The sequence below is a fragment of the Capra hircus genome, chromosome 9 (assembly GCF_001704415.2).
Source record: "Capra hircus breed San Clemente chromosome 9, ASM170441v1, whole genome shotgun sequence".
In the NCBI taxonomy this organism is placed as follows: Eukaryota; Metazoa; Chordata; class Mammalia; order Artiodactyla; family Bovidae; genus Capra; species Capra hircus.
The window spans coordinates 85,053,143-85,079,931 of NC_030816.1; the positions used below are offsets into that span (position 1 = coordinate 85,053,143).

The 26,789-nt window shown below is 42.7% G+C and overlaps 1 protein-coding gene across 1 annotated transcript in view; it reads right to left on the minus strand.

The window, feature by feature from the left end:
- The window catches only part of PARK2 (parkin RBR E3 ubiquitin protein ligase), a 1,213,425-nt gene that overhangs the window by 776,944 nt on the left and 409,692 nt on the right, over window positions 1-26,789 (minus strand). Inside the window, exon 4 of the mRNA XM_018053444.1 lies at window positions 11,595-11,716. Coding sequence (XP_017908933.1) covers window positions 11,595-11,716 — 122 coding nt within the window. The remainder of the gene's footprint in view (window positions 1-11,594; window positions 11,717-26,789) is intronic.

The window sequence follows — 26,789 nt, forward strand, 5'->3', positions numbered from 1 at the left end:
TATCTTTGCTTTAGCTCTCTCATCTGAGTTCAGCCCTGAGACAGAGAAGCCAAAGGGAGGAAAGAGGTAGAGCGGGGGTGAAAGTGAGGACGGGAAGTAAGAGGGGGCCTGTCCTCACACAGGCCCAAGCAGGAGAGTGCAGGGAGAGGCTGTGGCTCTCTTGATTGCTCCGCATGAGACTAGCTGTTCTTTATTGAATTGAAACTGAATCTGAAACTTAAAAGTTATCCATTTGGCTTGGTGGAATAAGTCTGGGCTTCCCTTGTGGCTCAGTGGAGAGAATCCCCTGCCATCGCTGGGTCGGGAAGATCCCCTGGAGAAGGTAATGGAAACCCACTCCAGTATTCTTGCCTGGAGAATCCCAGGGACAGAGGAGCCTGGCGGGCTACAGGCAAGAGGGTCAGGAAGAGTCGGACACGACTGAGAGACACAACAGAACCTGTCCCCTACTAGGAGGCTGTGGCAGGCCTTCAGCAAAAGACTGAAAGCATCAAAAGCAAAAGGAAGCGCTGGAGCTCAGCAGCAGCTTGATGGGTGGTGCCATTTCAGCTGCAAAAGGCTTGCAACTGCCTGGAGCTCATTTTAAAAAATCACCAACCGGGCATCAAGGTTCAAGTGCTCAACAAGCGCCGTCATCAACCATCCTGTGTTCTCAGCTCCTGACTCATGGCCATCACACACTGCTGTCTCGAAATTGCCACTTCTAACCACACCTCTCGAGTCTGCAACCCTAACCGTCACTGGTCCACAGGGAAGTCCCTATATGCATTCCCACTCTTGCCTTTCCGCAGGTCAGGCTTCTTCTCAGGGATGTTGGAATCAGCCCAGCCAGTCCGCACAAGTCCCGACCAAGTTCCACCAGCAGCTGCTGGCCCTGCCCCTCACCACCTCCTGGTTCCAACCATGATCTTGCTCCACCTCTCATGACTCTGAAGCTGCTGAGAGAAGAGTGCATTTCTTGGTGGCCAGGAGACACCTTCTGCCTTTCTTACATTTGAAAGCCATGCATTTGCTAGGGAAAGGGAGACCTAGGAAGTGAATCATTTCAGCTGCTTTAAACATATGAAGAGCTGACAGATGGAAGATTCTTTGGATTTTGTTCTATTTTCAAAAAGCGGAGCTATAATTTATGAGTGAAGACAGATTTCAGGTCAAATAACTCTCTGTCTTTTAGAGTTCCACACAGTGAAGAGAGTAAGCTAAAGTAAAGCAATCATTTTCCCAGACCTAGAGGTTGTGGAGCATAAGGCAGATGACCAAACACCAAGCATATATTATAAGGGAAATTTCTGGATCGGGAGGGAATTTAGACTGAATGACTACAAAGTTCATTCCTCTTCTAATACTACAGGGGGATCTAGGCAAACAGTGACTATGACACCCTTTGTTCAGTTATTCATTTATTCCACAAAACAGGTACAAATATGCATCATGTGTGGTGCTAAAGCACGAAGGTGGAAAAGCTACAGGCCCTGCCTCGGGGCACGGAGTCCTGTCATGGACTGGAGTAGAGGGAACCCAGTTCACTGAGGCTTTGATATTTTCGATCACACTCGGTTCATTTTATGGTCACACATATATACCATCTGTACTATCTGTTTATTCAAACCCAGGAAATGACCACCACTCCAGTATTATTGCCTTGGAAATCCTATGGACAGAAGAGCCTGCTAGGTTGAAGTCCACGGGGCCCCAGAGTCAGACATGACTGAGGGACTGAGGACGCACACATTCAGTCAGAAAGAGAAAAAGAAAAAAATAGTTTTTTGCGTATTTTTAAGAGATTATGAAGGAAAACGCTCATTTGTCCATGAGATGATGCTTTTAAAAAATGGCGGTCTGAGTATTTTAACTGTAGGTGATTTCCTAGGCAGTAGGTCAGTGGATGTTTATTAAGACAGCCTTGTAAATTAAGATGAAATTCCCAGTGCACAACTGAAGATGTAAAGGACAATTCCAAGTAGTTTTCACGATAGAAATCCAGTTCATGAAACTAGCTGGGAGAACTCTTGATTTACTCATACTAACAAGAGACTGCAGGGTTATAGCAGAGCTCAGAGAGTTGAATGACCCTTGTGGGGCTCAGGCTGAGGACTCTAACTTCCTCAGTGTTATGCCTCCCTGATGCTGGGAAAGACTGAGGGCAAGAGGGGAAGGAGACGACAGAGGAAGAGATGGTTGGATGGCATCCCTGACTCAATGGACATAAATTTGAGCAAAGTCTGGGAGATGGTGAAGGACAGGGAGGCCTGGCGTGCTCCAGACCATAGGGTTACAGAGAGTTGGACTCAGCTTATCGAATGAACAACAACAAAGCCTCCAACATACAAGTAGAGCCAACGAGCCACTGAAAAACTGTCATAATCCATCAGAGCCTCCCCTTTAATTTCAGGATTTCCTGGTTTCCACATGAGCCAATGCTCTTCTGTTTTCTCCTCACTAAAGGACAATATATGTGTTTCACTTTTTACCCAATTCCCAAATCTTCATTCCTGCCTTAGGAAATGTAGCCTGATAAATCTGACTCTTTTCAGGAAAAAGCTGCAGAGAAAGGCTCGACTCTCCCTCAGCTGCAGTTAAGGAAACAAATGTAACTCAATATGGCTGCTTCAAAAAGACTCTAAACTCTGCGTCCCCAGATTTCTAATCCTCAGTTTGGCTCCTCTCTCACTTTGGACCCAAGAGAAGTCAATTAACCTCTCCATTTCTCATCTGGCTTTAGCAATGCATTTATGCAGGTAGCTTGATACTCCCAGATGGACGATGGCATGCCTGCATAAGCACCAGTGTTTCTGGAAAATAACTGGAAAAAAAAAACAAAAACAAACTGCAGTCATGATCTGCACTGTCTTGCTTAATTCTGTAGGTTTCTCAGTGTGACCCTCGGCCCCCTCACATCTTATTAGCACCAGGTAATACGGTCATTCTTCATAATGTATCAACCAATAGTCTGCTGTGGAGAATGACAGAGCTACTAAATTCTATTTATCTTTCCCCAATGAGGTTTTAGAGCCATTTTCTTCTTAAGCAAAGAACAAATAAATTAACCCACTGCCCTAAAGATCTATTTTTTTTTCTTTCCATAATTCTCAGTAAAGCTTCTAAGTGGTCAAATGGATAGTATATCAGTTTCACTCTGTAGGAAACCAGGGAGTTACATTTATGAGCAGAAACAACCCCTGAAACAGCAGAAGCATTTCACACTCAAAAACAAGTTCAGGGCTGGCCAAACCTCCTTAGTGCAGCCACACTGATGCAGAGTATATGCCAATAAAATTTAAACCCGTAAGGAGACTGATGAGTTCTTCAAAGTGATCTAAAATAATTATGGATAGACAAATACGGCACCTTCAGTCACTGCCTACCAGGGTCCACCTCATCTTCTCTCCTTATTCGTACAATGATGGCTTCGATTGGAGAAGAAATGGACAAAAGCCCACAGATAAATAAATTTGCCTGGGCGAAATATGGCTACACTGTTAACCTTTTGGAAACACTTGCTTCTCAAGCTTTCTTTGTAATTATTAGTGGCTATCTGGCCAGGTCATAAACAATGAGATGTAAGGGGAAGCTTGCAAAAACGCTTCTTAAAAGTATCAATGTTATTTCCTTTTAAAAATAAATGAGACAGGCTTGGCTACTCCCCATTATCCTGCTGGCCTGAAGACTCAATACTATGATGCCCGGTTCTGTGATGTGAAGGGTCATAGATGGCAAAGGTACCAGCAAACCATCAGTGCTTAAGATGACACGAGTCCTTCCGGAGTAAGCCTCTGAGGAACCTGTGTTCTAACAATGAACAGCACTGGTAACCAATAAACAAAGCCACCCTGTTTTAGAACAGGTTACATTGAACTGCAATTTACAGTGAAATCATAAAATATACAATAAATTTTATTTAAAGAAATCTTATCTCTTCCTTTATGTTTCATGAATGTACTTAAGTCTGTGATTTTTGCCAAATATTCTCTATGTTCTCTATGTAGTCCTGCAAATACTTCTCTTATAATTGTTTTAAAGCTATCATCCTAGTTCAGTTCAGTTCAGTCACTCAGTCGTGTCCGACTCTTTGTGACCAGAGCATGCCAGGCCTCTGTGTTCATCACCAACTCCCAGAGTCCAACCAAATCCCTGTCCATCGAGTCGCTGATGCCATCCAACCATTTCATCCTCTGTCTTCCCCTTCTCCTCCTGCCTTCAGTCTTTCCCAACATCAGGAGCTTTTCAAATGAGTCAGCTCTTCACATCAGACGGCCAAAATATTGGAGTTTCAGCTTTAACATCAGTCCTTCCAATGAACACCCAGGACTGGTCTCCTTGAGGATGGACTGGTTGGATCTCCTTGCAGTCCAAGGGACTCTCAAGAGTCTTCTCCAACACCACAGTTCAAAAGCATCTATTCTTTGGTGCTCAGCTTTCTTTATAGTCCAACTCTCACATCCATACATGACTGCTGCTGCTGCTGCTAAGTCACGTCAGTCATGTCCGACTCTGTGCGACCCCGTAGATGGCAGCCCATTCAGGCTCCACCGTTCCTGGGATTCTCCAGGCAAGAAAACTGGAGCAGGTTGCCATTTCCTTCTCCAATGCATGAAAGTGAAAAGTGAAAGTGAAGTCGCTCAGTCGTGTCCGACTCTTAGGGACCCCACGGACTGCAGCCCACCAGGCTCCTTCGTCCATGGGATTTTCCAGGCAAGAGCACTGGAGTGCGGTGCCACTGCCTTCTCCAATACATGACTACTGGAAAACAAACAAACAAACATAGCCTTGACTAGACAGACCTTTGTTGACAAAGTAATGTCTCTGCTTTTTAATATGCTATCTAGGTTGGTCATAACTTTCCTTCCAAGGAGTAAGCGTCTTTTAATTTCATGGCTGCAATCACCAACTGCAGTGATTTAGGAGCCACCCAAAAATAAAGTCAGCCACTGTTTCCCCATCTATTTCCCATGAAGTGATGGGACAAGATGCCATGATCTTCGTTTTCTGAATGTTGAGCTCCAAGCCAACCTTTTCACTCTCCTCTTTCACTTTCATCAAGAAGCTCTTTAGTTCTTCTTCACTTTGGCCATAAGGGTGGTGTCATCTGCATATCTGAGGTTATTGATATTTCTCCCAGCAATCTTGCTTCCAGTTTGTGCTTCATCCAGTGTAGCATCTCTCATGATGTACTCTGCATATAAATTAAATAAGCAGGCAACAATATACAGCCTGGACATACTCTTTCCCCAATTTGGAAATGGTCTGTTGTTCCATGTCCAGTTCTAACTGTTGCTTCCTGACCTGCATACGGATTTCTCAAGAGGCAGGTCCGGTGGTCTGGTATTCTGATCCCTTTAAGAATTTTCCACAGTTTTCTGCCATCCACACAGTCAAAGTCTTTGGCAGAGTCAGTAAAGCAGAAGTAGATATTTTTCTGGAACTCTTGCTTTTTCGATGATCCAGTGGATGTTGGCTATTTGATCTCTGGTTCCTGTTTTTTCTAAATCCAGCCTGAGCATTGGTCCTAGGAAACCTTTGACAGCTTGACCTAGGAGCCACATCTGACTATATACATATTTATATATAACTTCCTTCTTTACGGGAAGGCTCACTCTTCCCCACCAACACTTATAATTTAAATACAGGACAGACGGTACAAGGAACCATGCCTACTGATTTTCTAACCTTGAATTTGGCAGGAATCCTGGAGAAAGAGAGAGGGAAAAGCATCTTTGCTTCTCTTCATCCTGCTTCTTTATCCAACATGCATTTCTTCTATAATTTCTAGTTAACTCTAAAAATAGTGTATAATCTGCACATCTTGGAAAATCTTATTTTTCCTGTCACTTTTCTAGATTAAAAAAAAGAGACTTCAAGCATATGATATACTCGTCATTTGATTTTTTGCACTTCCTGTCTACGAAGGAAACAGTAATGTCACAGGTTATTTTTAAATTGTTAATTTTGTTATTCATTATCACAATCAGAAATGTATACACATGGACAAAGTGACCTCCCTCTATGTTCAACCCCATGTCGCTTCTGTGTGGATGTACTTGGAACATTTTTGAACAGGCAACTGAAAATTGGCTTCCTGCTATGTTTTTCCAATCAGTCATTGCTCACTATTTTCCAGCGAGTGTTCATTTTTCTAAAGGCTATTTCAGTTAATGGAAACCCTGGTCAAGGTCAACATAAATTAGAGAAGATCATTTGATTTGGAGACAAAAGAAAACTTGGAGTTTCTGTAAGGTGATTCTCAAGTTATCCTCAAGGTCAGGGCAAAGCTTCAGACCACAGTTTCCCCATCCTAACATCATGATGGAAATGACTGTTCATCTTTCTTGTTAATTTATTATGAGTTTCACATTAAATATGAAACATTTCAACAATTCAACCTTAGAGTATTACCTATGAGAGACAGCTCATTATTTTGCATGCAACACTTAAATATTGTGAAGAAATGTTAATAAATCCCTGCTGGCTCAGATGGAAAAGATCTTGCCTGAAATGCAGGAGACCCAGCTTCGATCCTTGGGTTGGGGAAGATCCCCTGAAGAAAAGAATGGCTACCCACTCTGGTACTTTCGCCTGGGAAAATCTATCGACAGAGGAGCCTGGAAGGCTACAGTCCATGGGGTCTGAAAGAGTCAGACAGGACTGAGCAGTTAACTCTATCACTTTACCGGTTCCTATTAAGACTCATGAGAAGCATGGGGCTTATTCCAAACTGAATTCTTTTGACCAGATAAAATAAAACTATATTAAAAAAAAAATAACCCAAGTGGCCAAGTAGATTTTTTCTCCCTGTGTATAAAAAGCTCCCCGAAGAAGGTCAGGTAAACCACAGTCTGTTTTTTAATATGGTATCTAGGTTGGTCATAACTCACCTGTTAAATCTTTGCCAAGACTTAACTTGTAGGCCAGCTACCAGTGTGATCAGTCTGGTGCTCCAGAGAGATATTGTTTGAAGCTAGTACTAAGTGTACACATCTTATTTTCTTTATTGAAGGATAAAATTGCTTTACAGAATTTTGCTGTTTTCTGTCAAACCTCAACAAGAATCAGCCATAGGTATACATATATCCCCTCCCTTTTGAACCTCCCTCCCATCTCTCTCCCCATTCCATCCCTCTAGATTGATACAGAGCCCCTGTTTGAGTTTCCTGAGCCATACAGCCAAGTCCCATTGGCTATCTAGTTTACATATGATAATGTAAGCTTCCATGTCAGTCTCTCCGTCATCTCACCCTCTCCTCCCCCTCCCCATGTCCAGAAGTCTATTCTCTATGTCTGTTTCTCTTTTACTGACCTGTAAATAAATTCTTCAGTACAATTTTTCAAGATTCCATATGCAAGTTAGAATACGACATTTTTCTTTTTAATACAAAAGTAAACGAAATGCTAGTCACTTGCTGGGAACCAGCTCTGTGTATTGTGTGTCATTAGTCGCTCAGGCGTGTTCGACTCTTTGCAACCCCGTGAACTACAGCCCACCAGCCTCCTCTGTCCATGGGATTCTCCAGGCCAGAATTCCGGAGTGAGCTGCCATGCCTCCTCCAGGGGATCTGGGATCAAACCCATCATTGCAGGCGGATTCTTTACCAGCTGACCCACCAGGGAAGCCCAGGTATCAGTTATACTACATCTAAGAACTGCACTAAACCTCTGGATTAAATCAAGAATCTTTGATTCCATTTTCTTTAAATCCCTAGCCATATTTTTTATAAGAGCATTTCTGAATGATAGTTAAACTATGAGGGAAATAGTTCTATAATAGGACATTTATTAGCGGATTGGTATAGCATGCAATCTATCCTTTAAAAAAAAAAAAAAAAGGCTAGGGCGTTGGAGAAAAACACTGAAAATAATTTTCATTCCCGGCACCAACATTTGTTAACCATGTAATTTTGGACTCATTACTTAATTTCATGGAGTCTCTTTGTTAAAAACCTTGGATAATGATACCTTCTTCTCAGGTGTGTGATGAGAATTAGAGAAAAATACGGGTGGCTCACAAAGAGTAGGATGCAACTGAAGCGGTTTAGCACGCACATACAAACACCAGCATGTAAACAGAAGGAAGCCAGTAAACTGTGGCAAAACAATCATACTTGCTATGATTAATATGATTGTAAAAAGGCAAACAGAATTTCTAAAGGTTGTGGATCTACCAAACCAGTGTGTGGAAGTTCAAGTACAGATGCCACCCGTGGTGGGCCACACACCCTGTGAGATGTTGGTTGGGTCCCCTTACCGGGGATCCAAACCGACCGACCAGTCATCTGATCTCATGAGGCTTACAGACTCTTGGAATATAGACAGATAGATGGCAGCATAGAATGTAGGACAAAAATGTAATGATACCTATAATAATGCAGTTGAAGTTTTGGCCTGTCAGGAGAGAAATGATGAGAGGAAAGGCCAGGCAGTTCTTGACAGACTTAAGGAGTGGTCAACAACGTGCAGAGTTAAATAGAGTGAAGAAGGAATAAAAGTCTGCACTTAATAATCAGATGCAGGGCAGTTCTGGGAACTGATCAAATTCGGGCCGGTCATGAGAGTGGGCATCTGCGACACAATGGGCCTGAAACCACAGGGTGGATGAGATTGTCCCTCCAAGGAAGCACTGGTCCAGGGGCGCGCTGACCTGACTTCATCACAAAGCTTTGTCATCATCAGGGTGCGAGGGGAGGTGTTTCTGCTTCTCTAAAAGGAGTCAGCCAGATGCTGCATTGGTGTCATAGTGAAGTGTGCATAAGTGTGTGTGTGAATACACGTGTGAAGTATGTATAAGTGTATGTGGTGTGTGTATATATGTACATATATACATGTTACTAATGTATATCTGTATTTTAACAAAATAATCATTAAGCATTTAAGGTTTCTAAGTATTTGTGTTCAAGCTACAGTCCAAAGTGTTTTTCATATATTAAACAATTTTCACAGCAAATAAAACAGAGATACAATTATCTCAGTTAACAGTTGTCCCCTAGTTGACATAGAGGGGAAGTAGGTAAGTGCCTGGGCCCAGAACCCAGCAGCCCAGCTCCAAAGTCATTGTCCCAAGCTCATACCTTGCTCCCTCCCAACCACCCCTGATTTTAAACCAGCATTCACCACATGCCAGGCTCTGATAAGCACTTAATATCCACATATCATTTAACCCCTACAACTCTCTACTTTGGAACATTAGGCAACTGTGGCCAGGTTGCTTCTTTCTCTTTTGCTTTATCTTTCCCCCCAATGAAAAATATTTTTTAATGAGAAGTTTCACATTAAATGTTTCTGTTGACTCAGTACAAGCTTGGGTGGCCCTCCACCCCAACCACCACCACTGCTAACCACGGGCAGGAGCAGCCTCCTGTATGTGGGCCCTGACTCTCCCACCTTCCGCGGTCCTCACCAAGGCCCACTGCCTGCATCTGACTCAGTTTGTACTGCACCTCTCTGAGCACCGAGGCTTTTTGGGCACATGACCCTCAGGTCAGCAGGTCTGTGCGGTAAAGAGGAGGAGACCCAGAGCTTAGACGATGAGCTCACCCGACTTGGTTCAGCCCCTCATCCACCACGTGTAAGTTCCAGTTTTCTTAATCTCCTTAAGCCTCATTTTAGTCAAATCTAAAGTAGGGTTACTAATAGCACTTAACTCAAGAGTGTTATGAAATAATTAAATAAGATGCTGCATGAAAAGAATTAAGCTTAGAATTCAGTAATGATTTTTTATTGCTGTCTTTTATTAAGAGCCATTGGAAGCCGAGGCAACCAGGACCAGAGTCCAGATCAGAGGCATATAAGAGGCTGTGGACTGCACTGAGAAAGGCTTGTGGTACAGGAGAGAACCAAACTTAGAGCAGCCCATTATCCAGATAGAAATACTGTCCAATGACACCCAGAAAAAGGTCTACTCCAGCGGGCGCAAACAAACCCAGGCATCCTTTGTGGGTTTGCCTGCCTGAGTGGATCCCCCTGTGGCGCTGAAATGCTGTATCGTGATGGAGCTTTGAATTACAGTTGCGAGTAATTCCATTTTCGCAGGCTTGCGTCAGCGAGCCACGATTTCCTGATTAATGAGTACATCCTTCAGGTTCTTTCACAGCGCTCCTTTACCACCTGTCTGCCAAGACACCGCAGTAATCTAGACCCTTGGCTATGAACCCTATATATATAGTTGAATAATTAACCTCTTTGCCTGCAATCTGTCACCATACTCAGTCCCAGTGATAAACAGCTATAGTGATAAGAAACAGTCTTAGAACATCCCTTTATGCGTGGCCTCTGTGACGCTTTGCCTTTGTCCTGTAGCCTGCAGAACAAACTCTGAAGGCACTAACCATCACTGGGGCCTGACGGGTAAGGCGGTGCAGCCCTGCGCGTCAGCCCCTGCTGCCGGCAGAGTTCTTTCTGCTCTGGCGCATCCTGGGCTCTGTCTCAGCACTAAGCTGATCAGAATGTCCTTCAATCTCTTAAAGACATCAGCATCCACATCATTTTAGCCAAATTCTACACCGCTATCAGGCTGAGGCCTTGAACCACTGTGCCAGTGTTTTTATATCGGAGGTTGGCCGGCAAACCTTTTCTCTAAAGGGCCAGGGAGTAAACATGTCTGGCCATGCAGGCCATGCAGTCTGTGTCGACACGGCTCAACCCTGATCCAGGCCACAAGAACACTGCACAGACAACATGCACAGACACGGGAGGAGCCACGGGTCAGAACTTTATGACGACGCTGGAATGCAAATTTCATGTCATGATCCATAGCTCACGCAATGTTATTCTTCTGAAGGTTCCCAACCACTTAAAACCATACAAGACATTCTCAGCTTGCGGACTGTACAAAACAGGCAGAGGCCACAGTGCATCGTGATTTCCCACAGGATTTTATATGCATACTGGTCCTGGATCCACAAGTTCCTGTTCATTTCTTTATGAAGGTATGACTTACCTCAAGTGCGCCAACCTTAAATAAATAGTCTGATAAATTTTGACATGAGCATACAACCATGTTCGTATCACACAGGTCAAGACACAGTTTTGCCAACAGAACGCACTGGTCATAGCAAACACCCTCTTCCAACAACACAAGAGAAGACTCTACACATGGACAGCACCAGATGGTCAACACCAAAATCAGATTGATTATATTCTTTGCAGCCAAAATGGAGAAGCTATATATAGTCAGCAAAAACAAGACCAGGAGCTGACTGTGGCTCAGATCATGAATTCCTCATTGCCAAATTCAGATTTAAATTGAAGAAAGTAGGGAAACCCAATAGGCCATTCAGGTATGACCTGAATCAAATCCCTTATGATTATACAGTGGAAGGGAGAAATAGATTTAAGGGACTAGATCTGATATACAGAGTGCCTGATGAACTCTGGACTGAGGTTCATGACACTGTACAGGAGACAGGGATCAAGACCATCCCCATGGAAAAGAAATGCAAAAAAAAAAAAAAAAAAAAAAAAGAAACTTCAGATACCATTAATCATTACAACCACATGGAAGGCAAATTTCCGGTGATGGGTGATATCTGATGAGAAACCCCGAAAGGCAATCTGGGATACACATTCCTTTTTCCAGGTAGGCTGCCCACGCCACGTCTCCTTACCTGGGCCAAGGTGAGCGTTGCTTGTTGGCAGGTGCTACACCGCACCCTGAGCTTTCCCGGCTGCACTCCTTGACACGGGCCTTTGCAGTAGACATAAAAGCTGTTGTAGGTCGGTTTACCTGCTGGGAAAACAGGCAGAGAGAGCAGTCAGTCAATGCAGAATCCACATTGAGACTTAACTCCTCCTGAATATTTTGAAACATTAGTAGTATAAATGTTACAATGAAGATCCAACAATTAAAATTTAGAAAATGCAGGTCTTTGCTCAAAAGAGAGACACATTTTTCCTTCTTGCCAAGAGCCCTGTGACTTACTCAGCAAAGTAGCAAGCAGCTTGCTGCTGGGAGAGATGGCTAAGGGTATCTGCAACACAAGGAAATTAATCGCATACTGCACTGTTGACATTTTTAAAAGGATGAGGATGTAAGACCATTTGAAATTTAGAGGCCCCTGCTCCCGAATTTTATTTCATGCAGCTCTACCCAGTCTTGAAGGCTTCTGATTTTTCCTCTTAAACCTTTAGCCCACTTCTCATGATTTGAATGGCATCATGACAGTTTGCTGAATTACCAACAAAGACTTTCCAATACAAAGTCACACACAAAATAAAACACAAGCCCTAAAGGGCTTAGCAGACTCAGCAATCCTGTGTGGAAATGGGTGCTTTGCGTTTCATGAGTGCCCTCTGTCTAGACAAATGTCATTCAAAGAATACATGCAAAAGCTGCAAAAACATTTAGAAAAAGATAATTAAACATCTCTGATTATTTCTCTCAAATACCCCCATACAGGAGAGTATCAGCCTGTAAACTGGGGGAAGTTTCTTTTGAATCGTTTACCTCTACATCTACAAAAGCTAACTGTATCCGGACACACTTACCAGTAAAATAACCAACTTCCAAATTTCTAAAATTACTAAATAGTCCTTTTGATCTTAACTTTACTTCTTAATAGGCGGGGTATCATAAAACACCGTGGCATAAGGATTTGCTTAAAATTTTACTATTAGCATTAAGAACATCTAGAAATTACGAATAATAAACATGGTTGATCATTAAGAACAAAAACCTTGAGACATTCAAACATGTGTGGCTTAGTAAAACCAATTAGTACAGAAAATCACGAGAAAACAGAAACGATCCTAAAGTCTTATGCAACTCCGTTCGCTTTGCTACCTTCCAAAAAGGGGCTCTGCAGACATATTCAAGTGTCATTTGTCTAGTAGCCATCTCTACTAATACTGTAGGTGACAATACACTGTAAAATGTAAAGCATGGTTAAGATGTCAAGTTTTATAATTATCTTCTGGGAATATACTTCATAATTATAAATTATGGGATTAATATTTAGCTTCAATGTGAAAGGAAAGATGAATTATACATATATATTTGCAATGATATGAGGTTAGATTTTCAGAACTGGGTTATTTTCAAATATTTTTTGATACTGATTTCTAACATAATTCCACAGAGATAAGATAACTGACTCTGTATGATTTAAATACCGTTAGACCATGAAAATTTTGCACCTCGTTGTATATCCCTGGGTATGTTCCAGTGTCTCCTAGCCTAAGGGAACTTGAATAGAATTTGTATTCTGCTGTTGCGTGACTATTATATAAACCTTAATTATATTGAATTGGTTCACAGTGCTTTTCAGTTCCACTTTGTTGTTATTATTGTTTAGCTGTTCAACTGTGTCCAATTCTTTGTGACCCCATGGACTGTAGCCTGTCAGGCGGTTCTGTCCATGAGATTTCCCAGGCAAGAATACAGGAGCGGGTTGCCATTTCCTTCTTCAAGGGATCTTCCCAAACCATGGGTCAAACCCCAGTTTCCTACATGAGCAGGTGGATTCTTTACCCCTGAGCCATCAAGGAAGCTTTCAAGTTTACTATATCCTTCGAAAACTCTGTATATTCATTCTAGCAACTTTTGAGAGTTTGATATTGAAATTCCAACTAAAATCTTAATTTGTCTAACAAAAAATAGTTGCAATATATAGTAGAACTTTATACAACCCTCTTCTGTATTTTCCGAGTCTCTTGTAAATGTGTTATCATACTTTCATAATTTCTAAAATAAAAAAAGAAGAAAAATGTAAAGTGTGATAAAGATGTCGTTTTATAATTTTATCATTTACCAGCAATGTATTTCATAATCATTAATTTCCAGAGATTAATATTAGCTTTAATGTGAAAAGGAAGATGAATTATTTGCAGTGATATGAAACTATGATTTTTGAGACTTCTTTGCAGCTTTAGTGCCTTATTGCGCAAGATATTCAAGTCTATGAGTATTATATAGCTATTAGCAAATACAAAAATGACATGACATGTATTCTTAAAGTTTTATGTACATCATAAAATGCAACAGACAGAACCATATACTAAAGTAATCGAAGTACCTTAACAACTGACAGAAGATCACGAGAACTCTGGCAGTTTTCATGTGTACTATGACAACAGTAGTGGAGGAGGAAGGAGGCTTTATTGTTAAAAATTCAATCAGCAATATAAACAAAATCAACTTATAATTTTCATAACCTACTGTAAAGGTTAAACCAAAAGAGAGGAGGGGCAGGAGGGAGGAAGAAACGAATGAAAAAAGAAACGCTTACAAAGGGGGTGGGGCGGGGCGCAGAGACACCAGCATTGTTGCAAGGGCACATTAGCAAGGACTTGACAATAGTAAATGAAGCATCTCAGAAACTGCAGGGAACTAAATGATTTTTCTCTCTCCCTTAGGGCAAGAGCAACGTTCGCAAAGTTGTTTCAGCTAATGACAGAGCCAGGCAGAATCTGAAGGCTGGGACCCCCACCTCTGCGCGCTACAACCTTCACTAAAGTCCTTGAGAAGTTAGGCAGAAAATACTGCATGCCAAGGCCGGCGCCCTAGAAGCATACAAGATGACATGCAATCTATTACACGGCGCTTCTCAGAGCCAGCACAAGCTGGCGATTAATAGCCAGGAGGGATCAAGGTCAGGCCAGCATTGGCCAGGGCACTTTTCAAGCTGTTGCCTCGACGTGGTCAAGCAGCTGGGCCTTCCGGGAAACCTTGAAAGCCCTTTTCCAGGACGGCTTCCCCACCTAGTCGGCTACATCACACCATTCCAAGTTGGCAAGCTTCTCTGTGGCACGCTGAGGTCTGGAGTGCACAGGACAGAAATAAGCACAAATGACACCCTCACCATCTTCTGGGCAACGTTCCCATCGGCTGGATGGAAGTATATAAGGTAGAGACTGGAAAATGGAGCCATAACCCCTAAAGGAGCAAGGCAATGGGAACAAGGACCCCCAAAACTTTTCTCTAGTATACAGCTGCCTCCGGTTGATGACATGAATCTTCCCCTCTCTTACTTCTTTTTGAACCTAATTTTTTTCCTCTACTAATCAACTCTGGCAGATTGCAAACTCTTCACTGTCCAAAATAATCAAAGCACTTGTGTTGGTTTCATAGATTTCCCTCTTTACATATAATAAGTTTTCAAACCTGGGGATATTTCAAAAATCTTACAAACTATCACCTTCCCTGCAATTCACTCATTGTGAACATTTTCACATATTTTGAGTGCGCCCTGTGTGTGTGTGTATGTGTACACGTGCATATACATAAGCACACCTATACTGCACATAAACAATACTTTTTGGTTGAATGACTTATAATTAAGTCGCAGACATGATGCTACTTCACCCCTAAATTGTCCAACCACCTAAAAACAACAGAGTTTCTAGAGTGATTTTGTTGTTTCGGCTGTTCTATCTGAATGATGGGGTGTATCTCAAGTATGCCTTACAGAACATGAGGGTGGCTTGCAAGCTGTTTCAAGGTGTCAAACCAAAGTATCAGGGAATCTGTAGTCAGACCATGTTAGGTGCTGCCAAGTTGAGGCAGTCCTCTTGCTGCAGGACTCCACAGAGTGTGAAGACAGGACATGCTGGGCAAAGCACACCCCTGACTTTATCAGACTTCAGCAGAGTACTTTCTCTGGAGCATCTGGTGTTAATGTATTTCTCAGGAAAAAAAAAAAAAAAATGGAGACAGGATGTAACCACTGTGTAGGGCTTGATCAACAGCAAGCCCAACGGCTAAAGTTTATGAACACAGAGTTCTTAGACACCACTGCTGAAGAGCCTGCTGACAATTGAGCTCACCCCTCCACCCCATCAATAAACCTACATATTTATCTTGTCAGGAACCAGAAGGGTGGGTCTGCTGACGTAATGACTTCACAGTGTACTCATTTCATACAGATGTTCTTTTTTTTTTTCCTGAATAGATGTTATTGGAATGTTCCAGGGTGAAATACTGGAGTGGGTTGCCATTTTCTCCTCCAGGGCATCTTCCCGACCCAGGGGTGGAGTCCACATCTCCTGCATTGCAGGCAGACTCTACTGCCTGAGCCTCCAGGGAAGCCCCAGTTAACGTCCAGGCCTGTTAAAGTGTGAGTCACTGTGTCCATTCAGAGCATCCGTAAGGCTTCCTTGTGCCAAGTCGCTCAGTCGTGTCCGACTCTTTGCAAACCCCTGGACTGTAGCCCACGAGGCTCCTCTGTCCATGGGATACTCCAGGCAAGAATACTGCAGTGGGTTGCCAGTTTCCTTCTCCAAAGGCTTTTTAGCATTGTCATTTTATCATTACGTTTAGGTTTTCTCTCCTAGTTTGGTTAACATTACGCTTCCTCAAGTATTTTCTCTTATTCTCTTTTCTTGATTTCTTGGTTCCCCCAAAAAATGCCAAACACACATTAACAATATTCACTACTCTTCCAGTAAAGTCCCTACTCAAAAAGAAGGTATATTATTTGCTTTGGTGTTTTGAAAAAACAGCATAATATGCAGTTTTCAGTTTCAGTGTATTTTAGATGATGGGCTTACGGCCTGAAGATGTTGTTTTCATAAGATAAATGAACACTTAAGAAAACTCATTCCGATTCTGACGAACACGTTTGATTGACCTCAGAAGTTTCTGTCACTGGTTGTCATAGAGAAATCAAGAGTTTAATTGCCTGGATAATTTGTTTTCTAGGAGAGAAGAGAAGTGAGTTTTCTCATACTTTATACCTAAGTAAGATAATGTTCAGTATCTATCCACTATAAGGCCGCAGGAGCACATGTGACTTAAAGGTATTTTTATCACACCTGAGCTTATTAAAACATCAAGCAGATCAAGCTGCTGATGAGAATTTTCTGCGGGCATGAAAGTGTGAACCAACCGGAACTCTCGCACACAGTAGCCACAAGGACCTATTGAGAAGCTGGCTAGGAACTATTCAGAAACCACTGATTTATAAGTAAATTAACGGTCTACATTAGCATAGCCATGCGTGGGTAACATCTCCTACAGCGGACAGCACAGAAGAGAGTACATAACACTGATGTCTTGTTCCCTCTCGCCCTCCCTTGTTAGACACACAGATGACAATGCTAAGAAGATTCTTCGGTCACATTGAGAAGTGTAGTAGCCAGCTGTTAAGGATACTGATATGAGGACAATGAAGGCTGGAGAGAGGAGGGTGGGAGCGGGGGGTCTGAACTTGAGACTCAGAGGGAGCACAGAGACGTGCGGAGAGACAGTGACAGAGACAGGACCAGGCTTCTCCCCGTCTCCTCCTCCACACGTCCCCACGTCCGACACCCCCGCGGCTACTGCTCGCCCTCTGCCCGTCTCCACTGATATCACCACCTTGGAAATCTGACCCACATATTCAAGATCCACTTGGAATGGCATTTCCCATAAAAAGTCTTCCCTTGATTTCTCCTGAAGTAAACGATATTTCCCTAAATAATCAGGAAAAGTAAGAAAGACCATCCAGCTAAGTCTTGTCACTTTTACACCGTAGACTTGTCCAAACATCAGAAAACCAGCATCTAAGAAGAAGGAACGAAGCATCTTTCACAGACTTCATCAGCTCTCCCCCGGCACCCAGCCTGGCAGCAGTACTTTCAGCTCCTGCTCTCCGGCCCCTCCTGCTTTGTAAACACTGGGGATATGTACTATTGCTGTCTGCACCACTTAGCTGCATTGATCTGCTCTAACCTGCCACGCTCAGTTCAGCCCTTCCTTGAGTCCCTTAGGGAGTAACCCAGTCCTGTTGGGCTCCTACTATCCCAGTGTGGAATAGATCCATGACCAGAGTTTCTGAACCCACGACCTTGATCCCACGATAAGGATCTAGGGCACAGAGAATCTCCTGTCCCCAATTTGCCAGAATTCTTGCTCTTATGTTTTTGGGTGGTGGTCCTTCTGCCTGTGCTCACCCAAATGAACTGGAATATATTCCCTGGTAGCTCAGACAGTTAGGAATCTGCCGGCAACACAGGAAACCTGGGTTTGATCCCTACCTCGGGAAGATCCCCTGGAAAAGGGAATAGCTACCCACTCCAGGATTCTTACCTGGAGAATCCCAAGGACAGAGGAGCCTGGCAGGCTGCAGTTCACAGGATTGCAACGCTTTCACTTTTTTTTTCACATGACTTGTGTGAAAGTTGTGAAGGCCAGCGAGCTATCTTTGCACAATTCATTTCTCCTCATGCTGGCCTGATACTATCCATTAGTTCTAGTTTGAACAATGCATACTGAACCAATTTAAGGCAGTTCCATATAAAGTCCATTCAGTGTATATTCCTGGAATCATCTCTTCTGCATGAAATCTTCTGTGGATCATCAGAAACACGGAGGACATGCGCACTCCAACCTAATGAAAACTGGAAAAAGAGTCTTGCCCGCCAGTCTCTGTGTGCTTGTCCCACCTTTCCTATCATCACAACTCCTCTGCTTCACTTTTCCAAATGACTTGGCAGTTCCTTAAATTTAGTCAGCATTCAATAAATGTTCGTCAGATGTCTCATATTTTGCACAATGTGAAAGTTGGAGCAGGTATGATGGCATCAGAGTGAAATTCATATTAAACAGAATGTGTTCTTATGTGCATGCTCAGGCACGTTCGACTCTGCAACCCTTTGGACTGCAGCCCACCAGGTGCCTCTTTTCATGGGATTCTCCAGGGAAGAATACTGGAGTGGGTTGCCATTCCCTTCTCCAGGGGATCTTTCCAAACCAGGGATTAAACCCATGTCTCCTGCATTGCAGGCATATTCTTTACCTGCAAGAGCCATCAGGGAAGTCCCCAAAATCAAGTAGCCATGATTATCAAATATCTAGAATAACTTTCCACCCGCCAAACTTACTGGATTAGATTCAAACATCCTTCAAAATATTAGCATATTGAATTCTGAATAAATAATATTATCTTAACATCACAAATTATTAGTATGATAAATAAAAGTAAAACAAAATAGAATACTGAAAAAGTTTATATAGAATTTAGTATAATTGAATGTTAAGTGAAAAAAAACCTGCATTCTGAAAGTTTATAAGTAGAACTACTTTAAAGGAGGACAGTTATTACACATAAACACTTTTACTTCAATCCTTATCCAGTGGGTTACTACACCCCACTGAATCCAACCACATCATTCCACACTTTTTTAACAAGCCATCCTCTTAGCTCCTGCAGAGTAACCAACGTGATGCTGTACTATAAACAACTTCCAATTGTACAACCTTCCACCCAGTGTACGTACTTTTAAAACATGTTTAGCAATCTCTAAGGAGGCTCTACCCTTGAAGTTATAACTTAATTCTCAATTTTTGTGCTAGGGTGTTTTAAATTAATGTATCTGCCACATAATTTCATCTGGTGAGGCAAAATCTGCTGATTAAAGCGAATGTCTCTGCCTGGGTTTTGTGGCTGTTGTTGCTGCCAATTTATTTTTTCATTATTCATTTTACTAGTAATAACCAAACCTCTACTGCCAAGAGAAAAAATGTAGAGTGAAGTATACTTTAAGAAATAGTTTTAAATAAATAACCAGGATTGAAGCCAAGCAGTGTAAACCCAGATATGAACTTGGGCAGGAGACAGGTAAGGTGGATCCTAGAAAAGTCTCACCTCTTCACTATGTTGAGTGAAGGTCAGTAACTCAAATTTAGATGGAAGTAACTGTGGACACTGCCGTCTCCGGGGTCGCACAGAGTCGGACACGACTGAAGCGACTTAGCAGCAGCAGCTGTTGACACTGCAGAAGTCTGTGTACAGTTTCCTCAGAAGATAATCTCTGTACTCGAGGACATGTCCATCTAGGTCAGGTTAAGCCTTGTGTTGTCACCTTTGGCAAATCAACTGACTCCCAATGCTGTTTTCTTACCTGCAAACTGGAGATGGTGATAGTACCTAACTCACAGGCTTTTGTAAGAATGTTTGAAAGAATAATACAGGTGAAACCCTCCACGCAGTGTCTGATATATGTTAGCTATTTTCATTTGCTGTCAAGAAATATGCACCCTGAGTTACTCCCAGGTACTCCAGCCTGTGAGCACTTCATAGCCTGGATTCCTCAGTGACCATTGTCCTGCTGTTATAAATGAATCACCATTTATATTCCCACACACCATTTCCATGTTAAACCTACAGCTTAATTTTTAGAAATATCAGAAGTATAATTTTTTTCAAAACTGCATCAAAACCAACTGAAGTCCTTTACAATGAAATATTTAATAATATAATGGAATATGAACCATAAACTATAGTGGAAAGTCCTTAAATTGATTTAAAGCTTACTAGAGTTTCATTTCTTTTCATAAATCACTATTACTCTGCAAGCAATACAGGTGGATTGTACAAAATTTATTATCAGGCGTGACAATTGTAAACAATGATATGGGTCTCCTCTAGCGGATAACATTCTCAAGCTGGTTAATGCACTTAAAAACTGAGGCATTTCCAGAAAATAAAAACAGCTTTATAATGTGCAGTTTGTAAAAGGGTATTGAAGCAGATGCAAAGTGGATTGCAGAAACCTGCTTACATTACTGCCTATTCTTCACTGAAAGGTACGCGTGATCGTCACCACTTTAGAATTGAGGAAACACAAGCTCAGAGAGGTAGAGAGCCACCCCTGCGACAGCGAAAAGGTAGTCAGACATTTGCATATGAGTTTTCCTGATTACAAACCTACACTTTGCTCTCAACTGTGTGACAATTACCCTTGACTAGGGTGCCGATTATTGCTCAATACTGTAGAGGACTGATTCAACGGCTCTCAAAAGTGGCTCTTGAACGCAGGTTGGCAATTAAGGCCCATGGCCAGCAATCACTAACTGCTTCAGCATCAGTCTCACCACCATACTTCCCTCATTCAATCAGCAGTAAAAGTTTCATGGAAATTTCCATGAATGTCTCATGGCACTGGCATTCAGCAAGAATATGCAGATACAAAAATTATCAACCAAGAAAGGCAGAACTCATTTTTAAGAGGTAGCACATATTCTAAGACTGTACTTTACAGCAAGAAATGGTAATCTATGGCATAACATTAGAATCAATAGACTTTCGTATTTATTTTTATAGAAGTGATGCCTTTCTTGATATTCCAAAAAAGACTTTAAACTGTCCTCATTCGCAGTGTTCTAAATGTCAGTGAAACCTGTAAAGAAAGTGAATGCCCAGAGAAATCACATCGATTAGAGAGCAACAAGCAAGGTGTGACTCCCCCTACTGCCACATTTTCCATCGTATTTTACTCACAATAGCCATATCAGTACTTTGGTATAAATATTTCATATAAGTAGAATCTTTCCAATTTCTCTACAACTGTTAAATATCTTCTTACAAATTCCAATGTTTCACGTGTCCTATTTTACCTTATGAAATGGTGAGACAAAATACATAATGTTAATAAATCTGATCTTTCTCCATACTGATTTCAAAAGGTCTTCTGTGGTAATTGTAATTCATAAACTCTCTACTACTCCTTAAAATACGAGGAAAATGAGTTTTCTTCAGGGACATGGTGATTTGTCAGAAATGTCAGATGATGTCATGATGCTGAAGGAAAAATATTAAATTACTGTCTTCTCCTAATCAAGGCTGATAATCCTGTGAACTTCGTGTCAATGGCTTAGCAGGTAAAGAATCCACCTGCAAAAAGACACAGGAGACACAGGTTCCATCCCTGGGTTGGGATGGTTCCCTGGGGGAGGGAATGACAACCCTCTCCAGTAGGCTTGCCTGGAGAATTCCATGGACAGAGGAGCCTGGTGAGCTCTAGTCCAAAAGGTCGCAAAGGGTCAGACACAACTGAGCACTGTGCAGAGGCACTAAGAGAGCACGGCTGAACCATTCTGGCCGAAACGCTCTTCACAGCTACTCTAGGACCTTAGGGCCACTACAGGCTTCTTCATGGCTTCCCAAATCAAAAGGCCTCTGGGGACCCATCTAAGTGCAGCTCGTCCGGCCCAACTCAGAGGCCCTTCTCTCCTACAAGCGTCCTGTCTGTATCGCACAGACACTCGTCTTCTGCAGGGGCAGATTTGTTTCAACCAGATCCCAAGCCGCTAAGGGCAGGGGTTACATACAGCTGTTCCATTTCCGTTACCCATCTCCACTTTCGACCTAGAATAGTGTCCTCCGTGGAGATACGAATCCTGCTGCTAAGTCACTTCAGTCGTGTCCAACTCTGTGTGACCCCATAGACAGCAGCCCACCAGGCTCCCCTGACCCTGGGATTCTCCAGTCAAAAACACTGGAGTGGGTTGCCATTTCCTTCTCCAATGCATGAAAGTGAAAAGTGAAAGTGAAGTCACTCAGTCGTATCCGACTCTCAGCAACCCCATGGACTGCAGCCTACCAGGCTCCTCCGTCATAGGATTTTACAGGCAAGAGTACTGGAGTGGGGTGCCATTAATCCTACTCATGGTCAAATACCTGAAAAACTGGTGAGATCAGTTTAACTAATTTGAACTTGAGACGCACAGTAGGGCCACTGGGCTTATGCCACAGGTTACAGAAATGCCTGCTACCTTCTGCAACTGCCTCACACCAGAGAAGATGCAAATCTTGCTTTCAGAATGCCACAGAAGCCAGCCCAGGCTTCTCACCATCTCTGTAAAAGAAAACTAAACTTAGAGAAAGCTAGAAGATTTATCAAGAGAGAAAATGAAGACATAACTGTATGATTTCTTGGGAAACAGCTAAGAAAGACCTAAAGAAATTTCTGAACTTACTTAAGACTTGTCTGTCTAAGACACCAGGTTGCTTGGGGGAGGGGAAGAATAGTGATAAAGACGCAGAATGTAGTTATAAGGAAACAAAAATAATATTATAAACCTATAAGATTCCTTCCCTCGAGGATATTAACACCAAACAAAAAAATATTTTAGTAATAAGAGAAAATCATAAAACATAACCAAGGCAATTTTTACCCTAACAACCTTTTTATAATCTATGAATAGCTCTTGAATGGATTTATACAGACCTTAAAGGGTAGCTAACAAGTGTGTACACAGCAGGAAAGAACCCTAGTATTCTGAGAGAGACTGTGTGTGTGTGTGTGTGTGTGTGTGTGTGTGTGTGTGTGTCTGACTCTGCAACCCTGTGTGGTGTAGCCTGACAGGCTCCTCTATCCATGGAATCTCCCGGCAAGAATGCTGGAGCGGGTTGCCATGCCCTTCTCCAGGGGATCTTCCCGACTCAGGGATCGAGCCTGGGTCTCCTGTGTTACAGATGAACTCTGAGCAGAGAGAAGAATAAATCCAAAGAGTAGGGAGAATACAACACTTCTAACACAGAGACTTCTATCTTGAAAGATCTTTGATTTTCAGTTGCTGAAATGATCCACCGCACACTCCCACAATTCTGTCTCCCATGCAGGTGCATCTGGTCACACATCCTCAGAAGACGGAGGAGGACCTCTGTCCCGATCCTTGCCACCTTCTCAGTGCTGTTAGGCAGCCACCCCCAGCCAGCCCATAATATCTCTCCCCAGAGCTTCCTTCAGGGGATCACAGCACAGACACTTTATGGAAATCAAGGTGTTAGGAGAAACCTCCAAAACCCTTTGAAAAGGGGTGGATAAAATAAACAGCCCATTATCTAAGAGAAGGCAAGTTCAGAGGTGGAGAAAAACCAACACGCAGTTTGCGGCTTCTGACTCTGCTCAGGCTGTGTTTTACCTTCACTGTCTGGAGCCTCGGTACCTGGGGACTCCTAGGTGTCCCCTGGCTTGATTCACAGAATCTCAGTCCCTATGGACAGACAAGTCAGAAACCTGGTTTGCCCCCTCTGAGCTGGGCCTTCCGCACTAGATCTCAAGAGGCACCATCAGAAATGTTCCAAAGCTTTCTCTCTCATCTCCTTCTAAGGGCCCCATGCTGACTGAGGCCTTTTTCACTATTCAAGAGTTTCCCAGGAATTCTCTCATCCTCTATCTTCCTCTCTTCCTGAGCAAGAAACTTCCAAACTGCTAAGAGAATTCTCCATAAAAACACATTGTGCCATCTACTAAAACAAAAAAAAACAAAGGATGGTACTAGCTTATGTTCACTTACAGCAGCGGCTTTCCATCGAAGGGGGAAATGTGTCACCCAGGGTCTCCAGGTTGGAGGCCAAAGGGCAGAAGGTAAGGACCTTTAATTAAAAGTACTGATTTTATCTTTGCAAAAAAAATATTCATTTACAGTTTATATCTTTCTACAAAATATATTTCTATTATTCTCTACAGAGATATTTTGAATTACTAACCATTATAAAAGGCAACACTCCTAGAATATGGCACTAAAAATAATCATAAAAACTTGCTATTCACAGCTGGAATTCTTTTTTTTAATTTTATTTAGGTATTTGCGTTTTCTGCCCCCTTTCTTTTATTTTTATGGTGTTTGCTTGTTGTAGGCTGTGCCACACAGGATGTGGGATCTTAGCCCCCAGACCAGGGATTGCACCTGGCCCCCGGGGCTGCATTGGGAGCACGGAGTCTTCACCACTGGGCCAACCAGGGCAGTCCTCCAGCTCAAGTTCTTCACTACAGCTCCTACAGCCCCTCAGGACTTTTCCCAGCCAAGGTAGCCAAACTTAATTACACTGTCTTCTGCAATACAGAAACCAAACCGCTTGTGATTTCCAAACCCTCAATCCTCAGGCCTCCACACCTGCATTTGTCCTGGGATGTATCCACTTCGAGAGGTATTCCCAGTTACCTTTAAACTTGGTACCAAGTGTCCTGGAGAAGTCTTGCCTGTCCTTGCCCACAAGAGGACATGTGAATGTACCACCATTACAGCTTCAGCACTTGATTCCTTAGGCGTGCTCATTTGCAACTGGGGTTACAGGAGAGAAGAGTCTGGCAGCCTACAGTCCATGGGATCACAAGGGGCGGACACGGCTTAATGACTGAACCACCACCACTACTGCATATGCCTACTTACTTGTGGGACCCAGTTTTCTAAGCATGACGACCCTGATTTTCCCATCCTTGTATCTTAGAGCTTGACAAGCCACGAGGGAGTTGATAGTGCTGAGCCTCAGTGATCGGCTCGTGGGACAGACAAAAGAGAAACATGAAATAGTGAAAATGATTTGCGGAAGGGCTTCCCTTGGTGGCTTAGTTAGTAAAGAATCTGCCTGAAAAGCAGGAGACCAGGGATCGATCCCTGGGTTGGGAAGGTCCCCTGAGTAGGGAATGGCAATCTGCTACAGTATTCTGGCCTAGGAAATGTCATGTGCAGAGAAGCCTGGCGGGCTAGAGTCCATGGGGTCGCCAAGATTCAGACAAGACTTAGCGACTGAACCACCACCACCACCACTTGATAGAATCTTTCTATTTTCCTTCAATGTCTGGTTCTCAGGCCTTCTTGTTCCCTTGCTCTCGTCACTGATGGTTGACTTGCCCACATTAGTAGGTGCTTTTCCCTTTATATTCTAAATGTCTGAACTTCATGATCGTTTCTTCCTTCTGCAGAAAAGCTCTCAAACCCTAATTATATCTGTATTCTGACAGCTGCAAATTAGATAAATATCTTGATTTACAATTAATTCCATTAGAAAAGCTTGGTTTAGCCTTTTCATTCTATTACTATAAATGAAATTTACCAAGAGTGATAAATGCAGATAAAATCTTTTTAATACAGCACCAGTTTCACTTACACTACTGGGAAACCAGCTTCTTATAGGATTGCCTGACACCCATATTTTCTACAACAGTTATTCATACAAGAAACAATTTGTTTTCTCTGCCTTTTCAAATGCAGGTAAACAGGCAATGTCGTCGTGGGCGCCGGGTAATAACCGTGTGTCAGGTACGTGTGAACACAGACCGTCATCTGCTGTCCCTGTGACTCTCCCTCTCTTCCCCCCCTCCTCTGCTCTGGACCTAAGCAATTTCCTAGCAGGTCATTCTCTCTCCAGATTGTTTTCATATTAATTTTCCTAAAGTAAATCTTTGACCGGATCATTCTCCCTAAACGTCTCCTCATTACCTTTTGGATGAGATTCAGACACCTTTGCTGAATAAATCCGGCCCCTCCATTCTTTGTGTGAGACTGACTAATTCTATCTTCACCTTTCCTTACTGCTCATTTCTGGAAGCTAAATCAGGGCCTCACAAGACACACCTTTTCCTCCCTTTATCAGAATAGTTATCAGAAACTAGGAAACTAGGCAAAAAATGTGGACAGCTGGCCCTTTGGATATCATGGAGGCAAAAGCCACACAGTCCGTGGAAATCTCCAGGCCCGAATACTGGAGTGGGGAGCTTTTCTCTTCTCCAGAGGATCTTCCCAACCCAGGGATCAAACCCAAGTCTTCCGCATTACAGGCGGACTCTTCACCAGCTGAGCCATCAGGGAAGAACTTTTACCTGTACCTTACATATTTTTGGGGAGAGAGATTATGAACGTCCTAACAGGGACCATCTCTCACACATACTCAATAAATACTCCAATCTATTTCTTGCCCTTTGCTGCCAACAACATCTAAACATGCGCCAGTTCCCCCTGTTTCTAGAGGCCCTAATTCTCCTCTTCAGCCTTTTGGGATCCAGATGTACTGCCACCACCTCTAGGAAGCCTTACTGATTCATCCGTCAAATGTAAACCTTCTGCCTCTGCATCCCCATTACTTTAAATTTATATTTTTCTCTGGGTGCTTAAATCACTTTACACCCACCATAAATCATAGATATTTTTATCAAACTTATTACACGTTAGATTTCTGAGGATGGAGACTACATCTCACTGTATCGTCCTTGTGTCAATGAAGAAAAAAAATGGCACGGATATGAAGGAAGTCAAGTAACTAGATTTGAAACTAACACCGTGGTAGGAGAAAGTTTTCTAGCTTGCAGAAGAAAACATC